A 15,171-nucleotide genomic window follows, 5' to 3' on the forward strand; every position below is an offset into this window, starting at 1 on the left:
GACGCCCACTACTATGGAAAAAGATTTCTGAAGCTGCAAGCAAACTTGCAAATATATCAAACATTAGGAATACGCAATACGTGTGAGGACAAGATCTCCGAATTACGTCTTACTTATAAACCAAACCCTCCGCTAAGCATTATGGGCCCTTGAGTGAAATGGAGGCCCCAATTGACTACCCCAACACTACTGCACATTTTCCCACTGCAAACATTAACTGGAACCTTAGAAAACTATCAGTCTCCCCACCGAAACACACAAAAACTTCCATACAGCTTGTAGGTAACATACACAGAGTAAAATGGTTACAATGATTCTTTAACCTAGGCGAAAAGATGCCCAATATCAAATAAAGTCATCCCCATCCACATGCAGGTCTGTACCCTTGTATAAGCGGTAACTCTGAAATAATAATAACAAAAATTGAACTGCCAAGGAGGTCAGTATATAGAAAAGGTACGTATCTTAACAGCCGTTGGGAGTTTTTTCCGATACCTAAGACTATGGCAGTTTCTTGTCCAGTGTCCATAGGGTACCTGCTGCATCTGTCAAACACTATGCTGCTGAATAGACTACAGCTATGGCTTGGATCAATTATGAACTGTAAGATCATGTATTGCTGGTTCTGCTTATCAGGGAGTGACATCCAAAAACCATTCCTATCTAACAACTCAGACCTGTAAACCGTAATTCATTCCGAAGGATATACACGAGAAAAGAAAAACACCTATGCATTGCAATTATTAAGTGCCACAAAGAAGACCAAACACTGCCCCCGGGGAAGAGGTAGAAATTGATTTATTTGCAGTATGAAAATTCATAACAGGGTAAGTAGGTTTATGGGGAATTCTTGACACATACAAATACTTGCTGTAATAGGTATGAGTTACTTATTCATTTCAAGTGAGCAATCAGCAGTCATTGGCCTCCAAGACCAGTAAGCCATTCACAGTGCGGATTTTCTTTGGTTGTCAACCCGCTCAACCCTTTGAGAGAAGGTACATGGTGACTACCACAGATGGCTGAGAGCACCCAAGCATTAATGCGGCTGGGCTGTACTCCCCTCACAGCAGAGGCATTTGTAAAAAATTTACAAAAGAAAGCAGCTCCCTGATACGCAGAGGATTTCAAACCATGGGGTACCAAGAGCACACTGGTACAGATAAACTTTACTAGTCAATTATGGGGTGCAGAGGAAATGTTTTTACAAGCATAATGAGACATTGTGTTGCTGAATTTCACGCTTATGAACTTCATATGTGCAGAAATAGGGTGTAACCTACATCATGCAATATGTTTTCCTTACTGCATATTTACCCGTATCTAGAAATAGGCAGAGGCGTAAAAACCTTCAGCCAAACAATCAATAAATAGAAAAAAAGCAAACATTCCAGAGAAAGACAGAAAATAAAACTTTAAAAGCAGCAATACTACCCACAGAACCAGTTTCCATTACAAGTACATCTTTATGCAGATTTATTTCTATTGCATTTGTTGAGTAATCAGAATAATGTTTCTGAAAATGGGATTTGTGACTAAACACTGTACCTGCACATCCCTGATAGGCCAGCGCATAAACACCTGAAGAATGATATTGGGGTATGAGATAAATAAAGAGATGTCCACGCAAAATGTGCTTTCTTCATTTTAAATGTAAAAATCCTCAAAGAATTGCAACTAAAACAAGGATATGATGACCAAAGAAACAGAAAGCTGCCTACAGGACCAACAAGACACCATTTAAACAAGGTTTTGTTTGCGCCTTTCATGGTTGGAGGCTAATCCCAAACTTCCCATATAATTGTTATGATGAATTCCAGCACCAACATTGCTGGCACAAACAAAGACTTTACACATTTAATTTCATGGTGTACCATTTAATTTTGGTTTTCATTAACTACAAAAAAAAAGGTTGAGTTGGAACTATACGGAAGCAAGAAAGCCTGGATTTATTAATACACACTCAACCACTATATGCTGCTGGTGGATTGGTGTAATCGTGAATCTTCCAAAGAGTAGTCAAATTAGACAAAGGAATGGAAGGGACAACAAAAAGTGTAATGATAAACAAATAGCAGCATTTAGATCATTAGCACTTCTGTATAGCGGATGGTTATCAGCATTCAGTATGGCAGTACCACACTTAAATGGGATTTCTGCGGTGCGGCGGCATGGAGACAAAAGAAATGTTGGATAATATGCTAAGACGGGAACGAGTTCTAGTGTCCAAGTTGATGCAGTGTTTAGTGGAAGCACAACAGAAAAAGCTTGCAAACTTCAATCCATTTAATGTACTCCTTTAACATTTGCATGAGGGCTCAGAAGTAACAATGGAAAGTAAAATGTTAAGACCTATTGCTCTATACATCAAGTTATCTACATGAACCACACACAAGCAGGTGTGTGTGGTTGACAGTTTGTTCTGCTCTAAGAGAATGTGTGTTCCAGACTGACTGCAGCAATACAGAAGGGGTTTTAAACAAAAATAAATATGATCTAGATTAATGAAGAGATCCATCAAAGAACCCTGGACTAAAGATGTCCCTGTTTAGTAAGTAAATGGGTCCTTGGACCTAAATTTTCTTAGGACTAAATAATCCAAAAGTGGACAGCAAATGTATTGATTTTCACAACTAGCAGTGGACTGTGTTTGGACACCAAACCACCACACAACTACAGTGAAAACAATGATCACGTCTAAGAGTCCAGTGCCAAGCAAAATCTGGGTTTATGCATTCTAATCTTAGATTTTGAGGTTCTAGCCTTCCACCAGCATTTCATGAATCTGGAATATGCTGAAAATGTAAATCTTGGCAGCAATGTGCAGACTAATTAGCTAAAGGTCTGGACACCACTTCTGGCCGAGCAATCTGGAGAAGGTGGGCTTTTCAATCTTCAAGATCGCATTAGACAAAACAAGAACCTGAAGGAGGACTAAATGGGATATATAATTTGACAAGGTTGTAGCAGTGCCTTGCCCACTCTTTTGTAATTAATCAAGTACTTATGGATATCGAGAATTGTAAAAAGGCCTATGTCTGGGTAATTCACATTCATGATTTTGTCCAGAAGACAATTATTTTAATTGCCTATATTGCCTGATCAAGTAATCATATCAACGTTGTTTTAACCAGTCAGGTGTAGCTTGTACTCTGTAGTAGTCCACTTCCCAGAGTAGACACCATCTTCAAAGCATTTGTTGGTTTAGAACACTGCAGTTGTATTGCAAACAGCCAAACCCTTTTGCCAGATAGAGCCTTGTGATTTAGCCCATGTAAAGAATTGTGTCTGTTGATCACAAGAAAATGTGCATACTCAATTCAAACCCTAAAAGGAATGCCACCATGTAAAGCTGTGAAACTTATTGGAGGTACGTCAACCACAACAATGAGGATTGCCCCACCAGAGACATCACTAGGGACATATTATGGAGGCAATTCGTTACAAGGTGACTTTCTTCTTAAAGCTCAAAACACCACAGTTAACATTATGCATTCAAATCTAGTGGCACGTGTTATCAAGTCCAAGATAAGACTTTCTTCTAGGCAATACATTAATCTGAACCAAAGGGAAATAACTCGAAATGTAGAGAATCTTCGTGTTAAAGCCATCTTTTGGTGTGCCAAATACAGAGCCTATGTAAGTCAAGGGTAATGCCAGGAAACTAAGCATAGATGGATTTGACAAATAGAAATCCTATGCAAAACGGAATTAGCAGCCAATCAACTTAGGCAAACTGCTGCACCAAAATAATCAGCCACTACCACTATGCACACTCTGCAAAAACTCAATGTGGTGCTGAGGGACAACCAGCACAGATCTCTACTAATATTGGTTGTCTGGATGCTATGAATCTAGGATAATAAATTTGGTCTGACCTATAGGCCAGCGTATGCATATTTTAACAACGCTGAGATTAAGGATTGTAGAATCAAATAAGGCATCACCTTTACTTTTGAATGCATCTACATGGGAATAAAAAAAATAGCCTCCCACTGTCTCCCCCAATAATTTAATCTCTCCACCGCAGCAGTTCTGTTCCATGTGCTGGAGTTCTATAAAAACAGGATCAACTATCTTTTTCCTTTATTTAATCCACATTACAGGAATAATCCGGAAGTAGCTGCAGTCCACAATCTCCTCATTTTTAACAAACTGTTCTGTACGCAGGCTTAAATATTACTAAAACCAGATCTCCCTATACATAAAGTAATGAAGAGAACCCTCCTTATACACTAGGAAGAACGTGTACTTGATACTGATCCAGGTCAAGAATCTTATGAACCGTGAGGTGAGTCATTTTGCAGAGACGCACAGCCATATGTAAAACAAAATATCATTTGGTTCGACTTTATTGGAACAAGAAAGGGTCTCCTTTGAAAAGAAGCCAGTGTGAAAAAGTAGCCGAGACTTGAATATCCTTTACCAGAACACCAGAGGCAGTGTAGAAAATGCAAATTCAAGTTGCTTTTACAACATAGCTTTCTGCTATTTAAACCTGACCCACTGTACTCATCCGGAAGCTAGTCTGCAACATCTGTAAAATTGTGCATGTCAAGTGTCATAGGTATATATGACATTTGAAATTCTTTGTGAAAGAGTACCACAGTCCTTAACTTACAAATGCTATGGGTTCAGGAACTATTAAAAGAAAAGGGGCTGAACAGAAACAAAAGGGATGGCCATCTGGGACATGGAAAGGCATTAAACAGGGCCTCTTATCAGGAGCCAGATAGAGCTTTCAAAATCTAAGACTCGGCCCCTGCTAAAGCAGAATCTCCTAATAAAGCGTGAAAGCTACCCAAGATGAAAGGACAGCTTTTCAAAGGGGCATGGGACATGGGTCATGTGTACACTTATGTCATTTAAATAGGTATGTTAAAGCATTTCTATGAAATAAATTTTAAAAAAAGTCAAGGCAAAGCAATCATTGCCCATCTTTCCCTTGGACATTTTCTTCAAAAAGGCTTTTTCCCAATAGCCCTCTTAAAAGTTAAACTATCTTCACTGCTTAATGAGCGAGCCAGAAGCTGTGCGGCTTGGTCTTCAGTTTCCCCATTTGCCTATCAGGGATGTTAGTCGGTTGCTGAACCCGAACATTAAAATGTACCATCAACCAATTCAGCACAACATTTAGTTGTGCACTGCAATGATAGGTATGCAGCAGTCACCATTCAAACAATGAAATCACGTCTTTGAAGTGGTTTCCTAACTGAAGTTGGACAGTTTGTTAAAAGAACAATCATGTTCGGGAAAAACGAGGGATGGTGTTCATGTTTGTAGCTGCTCCTTCAGAAAGCATTTGGTCCAATTTTCTGTAGCTCCGAGAACCTAAAGACTTCGCTTCACAAATACCCTGGGAGTCACGGTTGATCGCTGCTTTAGAGCGAGATGCTTGTGCGATCCACATGCCTAGCTGCTCTATTAGGACAGAATATATTCCACATTGCGAGTTGAAAAGAGCTGCTCAACTTCGCCATTTGCTTAAAACGTAAAATGTTGGGACGTACATGCTCCGTTACAATGAGATTCTCAAGATTGTCCCCTGCCCTTTCATGTCACACAACTTCTAAACACAAACAAGAAACCCTGGTGGCCTAGTCACTGTGTTTTGAGGTCTTAGCAATCCATGCGGCTGGTGCTGTGTAAGAACGGTATGCCCTGATTTTGGGGTGTTTGAGAAGTCAGTTTGTTTCCCCAAACTCTTATGCAGCACTTTGCATAGTGAACTTTCAAAAGAGTGCTCTGCCATTATTAAGCGCTGTTTTTGGTGGTGGTGTGCGTGTCCGCATGTGTGTGGGTGTAGCACCTGTAGCGCGAGACTAATGTGAGCAATGTGTGCAAGGAACAGTGTGAGAATGTGATTGTCAGGTACAAAGCTACATAAAGGTCTTGCGCAAAAAGAAAATCCAACACAAAATGAGTGACAACGTAATAAAGTAAAGGAGGCTTCTACAGTCACCACCAGAAAGAAAAGGAGACCTTCAAAGGGTACCAGATGGTGACTACAAATAGCAAATCTGGCCCAAGCGCAAGGGATAGTGGCCTTAAAACCGCACTTCGCCCAGGGAGCGATTAAACGCATCCTTGTGCCAGCCATAATATCTAGTTCCCAGAAGCTTATTTAGCCCTAACTTTTAAGAAACGCAGTTTGTAGTTATTGGCAAGTTTACACCATAAGGGACACCAAGTATCTGAGAAACCCTTTGTGGTAGGGCATGGAGCAGCACTGTCTTCTATTCCGCCATACTCGTACATTAAAGGACTCTGAGCACTTATCACGCATCAACTGGACAGAAGAAGCTAAAAGATATAGCATACGAAAAACACTGAACAAACCTGACTTGTAAAGAGCCTAAGGAGACAGACCATTATATTATTTCTGAATTCCATCTACAACACCTTAAATAGGTTTCTTCATTCTTATTGTGATAAAGACATTTTGCGTGCGGTTGGGGGGGGGGGGGATGGAGGGGAGTGTGAGTGAGTGAGTGTGTGTGTGTGTGTGTGTGTGTGTGTGTGTGTGTGTGTGTGTGTGTGTGTGTGTGTGTTTGAGAGAGAATGTATGACGGTGGGAGTGTGTGTGTGTGAGAGAATCTATGTGGATTGCTATAAATATTTCTGAAGAAATTGCACCAATTCACTGATGAAGTGGCGTTTTGGCGTTTTGGCATGAGTGTTAGAAGTTTAGTGTTAAAAAGTACCCCAGCAACCAAAAGTCACACTGGGCACGGCAACTATAGCAGTGGCCTTAATCTTACTGCCAGCAGCAAAATGTTCAAACCTAACCATAGCAAGAAAGCAATGCTGAAGCACCACCTTGTGACCGAAGGATGGGAACGGGAGAGGAAATATACACTTTATTAATTTCTCAAACTCCCAGCCTACATTCTTTGAGCAGTAAAAACAGCAGCTCCCAAAGGGGCATTTTGGTACTTAGACCACTTCCAAGAGACAGCACACAAGCTACTATCTGGGCTTAGACAAATTAAGGCAACTGGGCAAACTATGCCAAATGCACACCAAAAAACACAAGTCCAAGGAACTGTAAGGCAGCAGATACACATTGTGAAGAAGTAATCAAAAAGATGCAATTTCATTGAAACAGTGCAGCTTCATTCAAGATCTGTAATGGGTTAGTGGTTGCTGCATATTTTCAAAATGTAGACCCATGCTACCCAAACCAGTTTGCCTCTCGACACCTGAACCTAACTCTTAATGGGAACACCAGACCACTCTACCTCGCTGCCACTGACTTAATGCAACCAAACCAGTTGATGCTCATTTCCAATAAGGATTAAAGTTGCAGGAGAAATATATGATTTCATGTGAACGTAGCGAAGTAATTTTAAAACATGCACCCATCCCTAAAAGAGTATCAATTCCATATCCTTACTCTTCCGAGTTTCAATATGCCACTACATCTGCCGAAGGTGAGCATAGTGGCAGGGTATTCAAACATTTTTATCTTACAACCATGGCCAGCTGACCTTGCACCTAAATTAAGCCATAGGACATGGTTCAAGTTTCCAAAGTTTTATTAAAAATGTCTGCTCCTAAAGTGTATTGGGCAAAAGACAGGTCAGCCAGTATGCTGGGCCATAAAATGATAACTGCTAAGATGGCATTAAATTGCATTTACAACCCCCCCGTCCCCACTCCTAAAATACTGTTGGATCTGTCTGAATCCCACATCCACCGAGTGCCTAGACAATTTTCATGAATTTGAGTGATCTAATGAGTGCATAGTGGGGGAAATCAAAAGGCTACCACACAAAAACACACCTCCCCATTGCAATAGGCTTTGAAGCCAAGCACCCTACGAAAAAGGCAACAGACAAGGGGAGACCGATTCAAAAGCAACACCTTTCCTCCAGTCCTTCCAGACTGGGGCGCAACAATTGTAAACGCATTGAGACATTCTCAGCCCTTACGACTCACACTGTCCTGGTAGAATTCTTTAGTTGAAGGCAGGGAAAGTGTAGTGCTGTAGAAAGAACCTGTTTTCTCATTGGGTTCCTAGAGGCATCAAATGATCGCAACTTGTTCTAATACCAACAATTCAGTGTTCAATAAATAGGAACTCTAGTCTAACTTATGATCTCTAAATAAACATCACATTATGAATTGTCCCATTACTAAGGTTACTCTGCAAATGGTACTGTTTTTTGTTGAATAATGCAGCAAATTGTGGATTAAGAATGCACCTTAACTAAGTTAACAAGTGTCTCAGAGTAATGAAATCTACTACAGATCGCTAGAACACCACCCCTTCACGAAGCAGAGGCAATGTTGAACTCCTAGACTAATGAGTACAATCCTGAATGAGGGCTTGATTGCAAGGATAACGGTTGAGTACTTGCCAACATGTCACAGCAGACCTGAAGACCTAGTGCAAGTTTCCAGGTCAGTGGCTTTAATGTATGAAAAGCTGCCCATTTATGTATAGTTCCATGGGAGCAATATATGCACACATTATCTACCTGCAAAGTGCCAAACTACAAGACCTCTGATTTTAGATCCAACAACCACTACCTTCGCTATCTTTGTAAGGACATTGGGATTTTCCAGCATAAGGAAGAAACGAAACTTAAAATGGACCATGCGTGAAAGCACCTGAAGTTAGAGGCAAACTTCTCGAAACTCTTAGGGTGGCGTTTACTAAACTTTCTGCTAAAGAGACAATATTGGGAAATGTCAAGGAGTCTGTAAAATTCTCGCTCTTCAGAAACTAGCAGAGATTCCTAGTTTGAATCCGTTTTTTCAGAGCTGGTTCACTATGGCAAAGGAAGAAGCAACTTGAGAAACATATATCCTTTGTAGAAAATTTGACTTAATCTTAAAAGCAACTACTGGATCTCCTGCTCAACTGCTCCGGTCTCAAATTAAGGGATGTGGAAATTGATGGAACATTTAGATGACAACATTTCTGTGAGTTAAATGCCCACCAAATAGGACCAAAACCCAAAACGGGGCTAAGCAATAGCAGACTATAAATATTCCTGAAACGCCATAGAAAGTCTTCCACATATTGTGGTTTAAATCAAGTTTGACTCAGGCAGATAAGCCAATATTACGCATTTTACCCATTAGGCAAATGCCCATTAACTTTATTTCTACTCAATCAATACCATTAGCTCCCATCTTTTCACCACCTGTTTAGGACAGTTGCTGTAGAGTGGAATTCCAGAAACACTCCTCAAAGCTGTTAAAATCCAAACATGTGCAAAACCATCACTCTCCAAAATCATACTTCTGCACAAAAGCGGAGCCACCCACCACCACCAAGACGTTTTCTGCCAGTAAATGAACCATTAGCCTTTCTTCAGTGATGTTAGGGAATGCTGAATAGTAGGAACTTGACACAAAGTTTTTCCTGACTTATGACTGACTTGCTTCAATTGCTTGCCATTATCAAAGAGGAGTAAAACGGAAAGAGCCAGGCTATAACCAAACATTTTGCCAGCTGTCTTGGTCAGACTAGAAATCTTCTCCCTGATGAGGCAGTGAGAGAGCGGGGCTGAATGGTAAAAGCAAAAGTAGTTTGATGTGGCAACTGTACAAAGAGCCTTGAAATAAACATTTCTCTGGAAAGGCACAGACCACATCTTGGCTCTGATGACCGGTTCCTAAATGCTGGATGCAAGTGCAGGTAAGATCTGCCCACCACTGCAATACAAGTGTTATTTCATGCACCAATGGAAGATGTCCACCTTAGACCCACAACAGTGCTTATTTTCTTCAAAGCAACAAAGTAAACCTACATTAACCATTATAAGACAAGACTGAACCAAGTGTTCATCAGCAATGCCGAGAATTAATCCCTCCACACACACCTTGTGTCAAGAGAAAACATACCTGTGGAAGATAGAAGAGACTGCACTGCAGTAGTCATTTTACAATGCTTGTGAGATTAATGCTAATTGGATGGCATGAGGCCAGGAACAATTCTGTCCCAACCCACTCACAAAGCCAACGAGTGGTATTTGATGTCATTAAAGGTAAATAATTTAACAGATTAATTCTCCTCATGAGAAAAGGCAGTTAACATCCTATTCAAAAGGGAAATATTGCTTCTCATTTGTGCTGCCTGTGTTGATATCCAACCTTCATGGAGAAGTGACAATCAAAACAATGATAACAGCACTTCCACACTTCCATTGCCAGAAAACAAATTAAGATTGTGATGTCCATTTATCCTAGGAGTATATTTTCTTGTGGATGTGGGATGAAGGATTTTGACATCAGGAAAACTACCACAAGCACTCAGACCTGTTAGAATAAAAGGTTAATTAATGCAGAAACAAGAGTTTGAGGTCAGACTAAAACAAAACCCTGAAGGAAATTTCTGCAAACTGTCAGGTCCTCGGGCTGAAGCTCCAAAGCTCTTGAGGTAACCTGCGACATCCAAAGAAAGACTTGGATAAATCAGTCTAAAATGGAAGAACACTGTTTATACTTCATATAGTATATTCTTTTGTGATCATAAGCGAGCAACAGCTGGGTTCAAAGGTGTCTTGATACAGCAAATGGCACCAGAAATAAATGATCATTCCTAAAATCCCTGCCCTCCCCCCCTGGCCCGCCCACCGGTTTGTTTTATTAGCAAATGAATGCAAACAGTACAAGGAGCACTTTTGAGGCACAAGGAAATAACATAGTTGGACTTTGAAAATACCGGTCTTCTCAAGGGAGTGGACCTCAAGAAGAATATCATTGAAAAGGTAGCATGTCGGGAAAGCCCAATCAGATCTCAAGAAAGATGCAGTTATAACCAGACCACCACCTCCCAAGCACTGGATGCCATTGCTCTGCACTAGCAAACAAAGGGCACAAACCAGTCTTCTGGTACCAAGAATTTAAGATATTCAGATTGAGGGCTACACCCAGAGGGACCACTCGCTTCACCATGATCCAGGTGGAATCGATACTTGAAAGGCACAAGGAAGGGCCAGGATTAGAGGACCCAGTCCTCAGAACAGCAAGGGAAAAAAATAGTCTATCATCAAGGCTTCCTTGCATGCACAGCTCAGTTGTGGAGAAGGAAAATTAGATTTGCAGGACAAATGTACAATATTTAAAGTACAAGATTAAGAGAGCTCGGCAAAGAACATTACCACTCAAAAACAAAAGTATGATAAAATACTAGCGTGAGAAGCAGTTTCAAGTTCTTAACATTAGGCAGAAAATACAAGGATACGAGATGGATGTGCCCCAGAGGACAGAGCTAGCCCTATGAAGGGAGTGACCATCTCAATTCTAGGTTGCACACCGTTTGGATTTAGCGACTTTGAGAAGCAGTTTTCTGTCCTGCCAGCCAGAAACGCAATTGTTGGAAAGTGCCATGAGTAAAGGTGAAATCATGCCACAGCTAAACCTAAAATGATGGGATTCAAGAGGGCCCGCTCTTTCTTCAATTTCTTTGGTGCTACTATAAAAAACAAGAACTTCAGCAAACACACACACTCGCACAAATATAGATATATATATATGTATATAAAAAGTTTTCAAAATCTGTATTTACATCCTCGATGTAAACGTGAATGAAATCTGAGGTATTTTTCTTTTGAGGTACGATAGTCAACTGTGCCACTCGCATTGTTTCTAGAAGCTTTGCTTAGCCAACAAAAAAAAGCCATCATGTCAATTTTGGAGCATTTGGGGTGGCCATGAGCCACTGTGGAGAACAAAAAAAAATATCACTTCTGGCAGAACACAACTTATTTTTTGATATCCCAAAGTTCACCCAGAATGCGTTTTTTTTCCTGTAGGGGTGGAGGGAGGAGCAGCAGACATGCCCACTATCTTAGCTTTGAAGAATGTTGTGCAATCTCTTCAAGACAGCAACTATATTGGACTAGTAAATCTACATAAAACAAGACTGATTTAAGTCAGATGCAGATATAAATCCCAAAACCCCTATAACTCAGCTGTAATACAACACTGGGCTTGTAATTGGGGTGGAAGCAGATACTCCTCAATTCTCATAATATAGCTCAAATGTACCATCAGAATGGCATGAGATTACAAAAAAAAAAAACACACAATCACAAATGCCAAACCAGATGATACACTATCTGCTTTCTGCACCTTCCACTCTCCTCCACCATACATATAAAATCTTCTATTCCAATAGCAAATGGAGTCACAGCTCTAGAAAAATGTAACCCGTGTGAAGATGGCTCTGTGTCCAAAACCATCCATCATAAAACATACAGGACTTACACAAGAAATTATTATATATAATCAAACAAAAACACAAACCTCTGAAATGCCCTGAGGTGCCTGGATTGTCTTTACTCAAGCTGTAGGAACTCTGATACACAATGTATTATGGCAGATAATCTGCAGGAACATTGAAGGCTGTTTCATGGCTGATGTGCAAAAGCAACAATGAACACAAGCCCAAGCCCTTTAAGGGAGTTTTATGTCTAGACAGTAAGGATTTGGTAGAAGGCTTTATGGTTCCTGCACAGTAGCAGTCATAATACAGTAAAGGCTCTGTTCCTTCGGACTGACAGATGTATATAAGAACAGAATAACTGTTCTTTTGAATGGTAACACCCCCTATTCCTTTCTGTATGCCTGACAAATGTAGGCAATCCAACCATATGGATGGAGTCATGTGACTTGATGCAAGACATTCTCTTCAAAAAAATTCACAGCGATGGAAGGAATCTGATGTCCCACTTTGCCACCTAGCTCCACAGCTCCGTCATAGATCTCCAAGAGTGCACCTTTGTTCCATCGCCTTTGCTCCCACTATGATGCCATTCTCAAGTTCAACAAATAAGTCTACCACCAAGTTAGGTAATCAGTCAGTCACAACGCAGGGTTCAAAGCAATGACTTTCCTGTGATGTTGACCATAGTGGGAGACAGGAAAAGGTTCATAAAAATGATTCCCTGCATGATGTCAAGAGCCCTATATGGGGTGAAGGAGAATTATTCATCAACACGCCTGAAAACCCTGATGGTGCAACATTTTCGCTGGAGCATTTCTATTTTTGGTAGCAAATGGATGGCTGAATACTGTACAACAAAGCCCATCAGAGTGCTGCGCACTCTGTTTGGTCAAAAGGGCCTTAAAGTTTTACTTGGGAAATATCGGAGGGGGTGAGTGATTGGGCAAAGAACCCAAAGGAAGTGCCAAGAATGCTTCCGGGTCACCGTTGTCTTGCCGGTTCCTGGACATGAGGTAATCCTGGCTCCTTCCCTGACTTTCTGGAGATGAGGTAATTGTGTAATGCCTTCTGGACTCCCTTCCTGTCCTTCAGAGAGAGGGGGTCCCCAACCCCTTCCACCTGTCCCATCAGAGAGACCAGCTGGTAGAGGGCTCTGCTCCCGGAGTTCCTCTGGAGGAAGTAGGGCTGTGTGAGCTGCTGCTACTGCTATGGCTCTGGCTGTTGGATCCTGCAATCAGCTGAACCGGCTTCTGTGCAAACAGCACACCTGTGGAGCAAAGCGAGAAAGAAAGAAAATGAAGAGGATAACCATTGCGCCACTGTTCTGTTACTTGTCATATGTGGAGTGCTCATCTGACATTTGCATGGACTTCATAGAACTTGTAAAGTATGGTGTCCGCTTGCAATTCTGCGGGGGAAACCTAGACCAGAATTGCATAGAACATGACAAAACAGATCGCTTTAAGGTCTCGACCACAAACTTCAGTAAAGCTTTCAGGTTAAACCTCTTCCACTTTACACATTTCCCAAGTTAAATCTTGAACAGAATCAATATACATGTTGGCAACAGTTTCCCACGTATGTAATCAATATCTTTCTCAAAGTGTGTTACCCAGCTTATTAAGAAAATAAGTCACCCTCCCCAACCAGCTCCCAGCATTCCTAGTTGTAGTGGAGCCACTCATGAGACTGGTGTTCTACAATGTACCTGGGGGATCAAGGGCACGGTTGTTGGAGCCTGCATGAGGTGTGTGATACAAAAGGAGGCACCGTAGCGCTACCCCAACACCTCAATCTTTAGGAACCGAGTGCCCTCCGCCCCCACAAGGGCTGACGGCCGCAGCTGTTCAAAGGCGCTGGATGTTGGAGCCTGCAGGGTGCTTGAACAAGCTGGGGCTCGGCTATCTTGAAGGTAATCTTTCTTTACAACATCTGGATTTGCAGACTACTGTTCGTGTCACGTGAAACGGGGAGATGGGGAGCCTGTGTTAATTCGTTGCATCACTGAACTCTTATAGTAGAACAATGAATGGGGATTCTTGGTGAAGCCGACCACCAAATATTGATTGTCCAGTTGCTTAGCTACTGTATTCTGCGGTCATACATACATCTGCAAATATGACTGATGCATTCCCTTAAGAGCTTGAGCCCAGAAATAAAGTGGTAAGTAGGTGCCAAGGAAGTGAAACAAATGGACAGAGTGAGTAGGTGATTGCCCAGACTAAGCGTGCCCCTTAAACTGTGAGGCATTCCTTTCCTACCTACACACCATTTCTAGCGAGTGTGTGCCCGTGTGACTCCCAGGCCATTGTGTAGCCCAGATCCCTTGGAGTAAGACTAACATTGGTTGTTTGGAAATTTACAGACCATTTTCAGTGAGTGTGGATACCCCTGTAAACCTCCAGAACACTAGTTCATATTCCTTGGGGTAGGAATATCGGTTGCATTGAGCATTACAGTTGTTTTACACGAGGGATGGTATTCTCTCGAATCTAGTAAAAGTGATTTTGAGAGCAAGTATTTTATTGTAACAATATATTTTTTAAAAGATTTCTACTGTGGTTGTATTGTATTAACAATATTGGGACCCTGTCCATTGTGGGATTTCAAACTATATTGTTTACGGTTTGCTAAAATGACAAAGTTGAGCAGTTCAGTCTATTTCCGCAAAAGGAGGGGAGCAAGAGGGTCTTTAAATTGCTTGAACCTATAAGGGTTGCTAGGGAGAATTCTCATAAATGTGCTAATTCCCTTCACCATAGAGACCTCCAGCAACTTTGCTGGATTTTGAGGACTTGATTTTTACATGGAAAGAGTGCCAGCCGTTTTTCCCCACTCTTTCATGTATTTTGATGTATGTTTTACACTTGTGTTCTTTGATTATGGAGTTTTAAGATGACTCCACAGGCATCTTCTCGCGTGTGTTACACAGTACCCTCAGTGCAGTGACACAGATTTCTTTTTAGACTTCGCAAAGGTTCAAATAC

At 41.3% G+C, this 15,171-nt stretch overlaps 1 protein-coding gene across 1 annotated transcript in view; it reads right to left on the reverse strand.

Moving 5' to 3' along the window:
• Positions 1 to 780: 780 nt before the first annotated feature.
• The window catches only part of ARID3B (AT-rich interaction domain 3B), a 454,686-nt gene continuing 440,295 nt past the window's right edge, over positions 781 to 15,171 (reverse strand). The window contains exon 9 of the mRNA XM_069624337.1: positions 781 to 13,451. Coding sequence (XP_069480438.1) covers positions 13,312 to 13,451 — 140 coding nt within the window. The 3' untranslated portion in view covers positions 781 to 13,311. The remainder of the gene's footprint in view (positions 13,452 to 15,171) is intronic.

This window comes from Ambystoma mexicanum, chromosome 11, assembly GCF_040938575.1.
Source record: "Ambystoma mexicanum isolate Mex_15411 chromosome 11, UKY_AmexF1_1, whole genome shotgun sequence".
Classification (NCBI taxonomy): domain Eukaryota; kingdom Metazoa; phylum Chordata; class Amphibia; order Caudata; family Ambystomatidae; genus Ambystoma; species Ambystoma mexicanum.